This window comes from Mus caroli, chromosome 16, assembly GCF_900094665.2.
Source record: "Mus caroli chromosome 16, CAROLI_EIJ_v1.1, whole genome shotgun sequence".
Classification (NCBI taxonomy): domain Eukaryota; kingdom Metazoa; phylum Chordata; class Mammalia; order Rodentia; family Muridae; genus Mus; species Mus caroli.
In genome coordinates this window covers 29,758,665-29,760,627 of record NC_034585.1, presented here as the reverse complement: position 1 = coordinate 29,760,627, position 1,963 = coordinate 29,758,665, and the positions used below count along the sequence as shown (strand labels likewise).

General features: G+C 47.9%; 1 protein-coding gene across 1 annotated transcript in view; it reads right to left on the bottom strand.

Annotated features, from left to right (window-relative positions):
* Muc4 (mucin 4, cell surface associated) overlaps nt 1-1,963 on the bottom strand; it is a 49,204-nt gene that overhangs the window by 31,180 nt on the left and 16,061 nt on the right. Inside the window, exon 3 of the mRNA XM_021185610.1 lies at nt 125-1,848. Coding sequence (XP_021041269.1) covers nt 125-1,848 — 1,724 coding nt within the window. The remainder of the gene's footprint in view (nt 1-124; nt 1,849-1,963) is intronic.

Here is a 1,963-nt window from a genome sequence, read left to right as displayed (position 1 = left end):
TAGTTTGAGGATTGCTGTTGGTCTCCTTGCTTCCAGTGTGTTGGCTCTGAGGATGGGTTGACAAAATTTGAGTTGAGGTGATGGGTACTGACCCTGTTGACATACTCTGGGATGAAGGAGAGACCTGTTTGGTTGCAGNTGTAGAACCTTGAGTCCTTACTGCTGTTGTGTGTCTTGTGTCTACTGAGGTACTTTGAGTGGAGGATGTTGTGGATAACATGCGTGTTGTACTTGGAGCTGAGCTGCTCAAGATGGGAGCATGTGAGGTGGTTGTCTCCCCCGTAGAGATTGTTCTTTGGGAACTTGTCTCTGTCTTAATTTGCTCACGTGAGGAGGCTGATGGAGTTGATGTGGTCACCTCTGGGGTGGTGTTAATTTGAGGATTGCTGCTGGTCCCCTTGCTTCCAGTGTGCTGGCTCTGAGGAAGGGTTGACAATTCGTGAGTAGAAGTGATGGGTGTTGACACTGTTGACATATTCTGGGATGATGATGAGACCTGTGTGGTGGCAGGTNTAGTACCTTGAGTCCCTACTGCTGTTGTGTGTCCTGTGTCTACTGAGTTACTTTGAGTGGAGGATGTTGTGGATAACATGTGTGTGTGTGCTGTACTTGGAGCTGAACTGCTTATGCTGGGATCATGTGAGGTGGTTGTCTCCCCAGGAGAGATTGTTCTTTGGGAACTTGTCTCGGTCTGAATTTGGTCACGTGAGAAGGCTGAAGGAGTTGATGTTGTTACCTCTGTGGTGGTGGAAGTTTGAGGAATGCTGTTGGTCTCTTTGCTTCCAGTGTGTTGGCTCTGGGGAAGGGTTGACAAAATTTGAGTTGAGGTGATGGGTGCTGACCCTGTTGACCTATTCTGGGATGAAGGAGAGACCTGTGTGGTTGCAGGTGTAGAACCTTGAGTCCTTACTGCTGCTGTATGTCCTGTGTCTACTGACGTACTTTTAGTGGAGGATGTTGTGGATAACATGTGTGTTGTACTAGGAGCTGAACTGCTTATGCTGGGTGCATGTGAGTTGGTTGTCTCCCCAGGAGAGATTGTTCTTTGAGAAATTGTCTCTGTCTGAATTGGGTCACGGGAGGTGGATGAAGGAGTTGATGTGGTCACCTCTGGGGTGGTGGAAGTTTGAGGATTGCTGCTGGTCCCCTTGCTTCCAGTGTATTGGCTCTGAGGAAGGGTTGACAATTTGTGAGTAGAGGTGATGGGTGTTGACAGTGTTGACATATTCTGGGATGAATGTGTCAGTGAGGTCTGTGTCGTGGCAGGTATAGAACCTTGAGTCCTTACTGCTGTTGTGTATCTTGTGTCTACTGAGGTACTTTGAGTGGAGGATGTTGTGGATAACATGTGTGTGTGTGCTGTACTTGGAGCTGAACTGCTTATGCTGGAAGAATGTGAGGTGGTTGTCTCCCCAGGAGAGATTGTTCTTTGAGAACTTGCCTCTGTCTTAATTTGGTCACGGGAGGTGGCTGAAGGAGTTGATGTGGTTACCTCTGGGGTGGTGATAGTTTGAGGATTTCTGTTGGTCTCCTTGCTTCTAGTGTGTTGGCTCTGAGGAAAGGTTGACAAAATTTGAGTTGAGGTGATGGGTGCTGACACTGTTGAAATGTTCTGGGATGAAGGTGTCAATGATTTCTGTGTGGTGGCAGGTGTAGAACCTTGAGTCCTTACTGCTGTTGTGTATCTTGTGTCTCCTGAGGTATTTTCAGTGGAGGATGTTGTGGATAACATGTGTGTTGTACTTGGAGCTGAGCTGCTCATGATGGGAGCATGTGAGGTGGTTGTCTCCCCCGGAGAGATTGATCTTTGAGAAATTGTCTCTGTCTGAATTGGGTCACGTGAGAATGCTGAAGGAGTTGATGTGGTTACCTCTGGGGTGGTGGTAGTTTGAGGATTGCTGTTGGTCTCCTTGCTTCCAGTGTGTTGGCTCTGAGGATGGGTTGACAAAATTTGAGTTGAGGT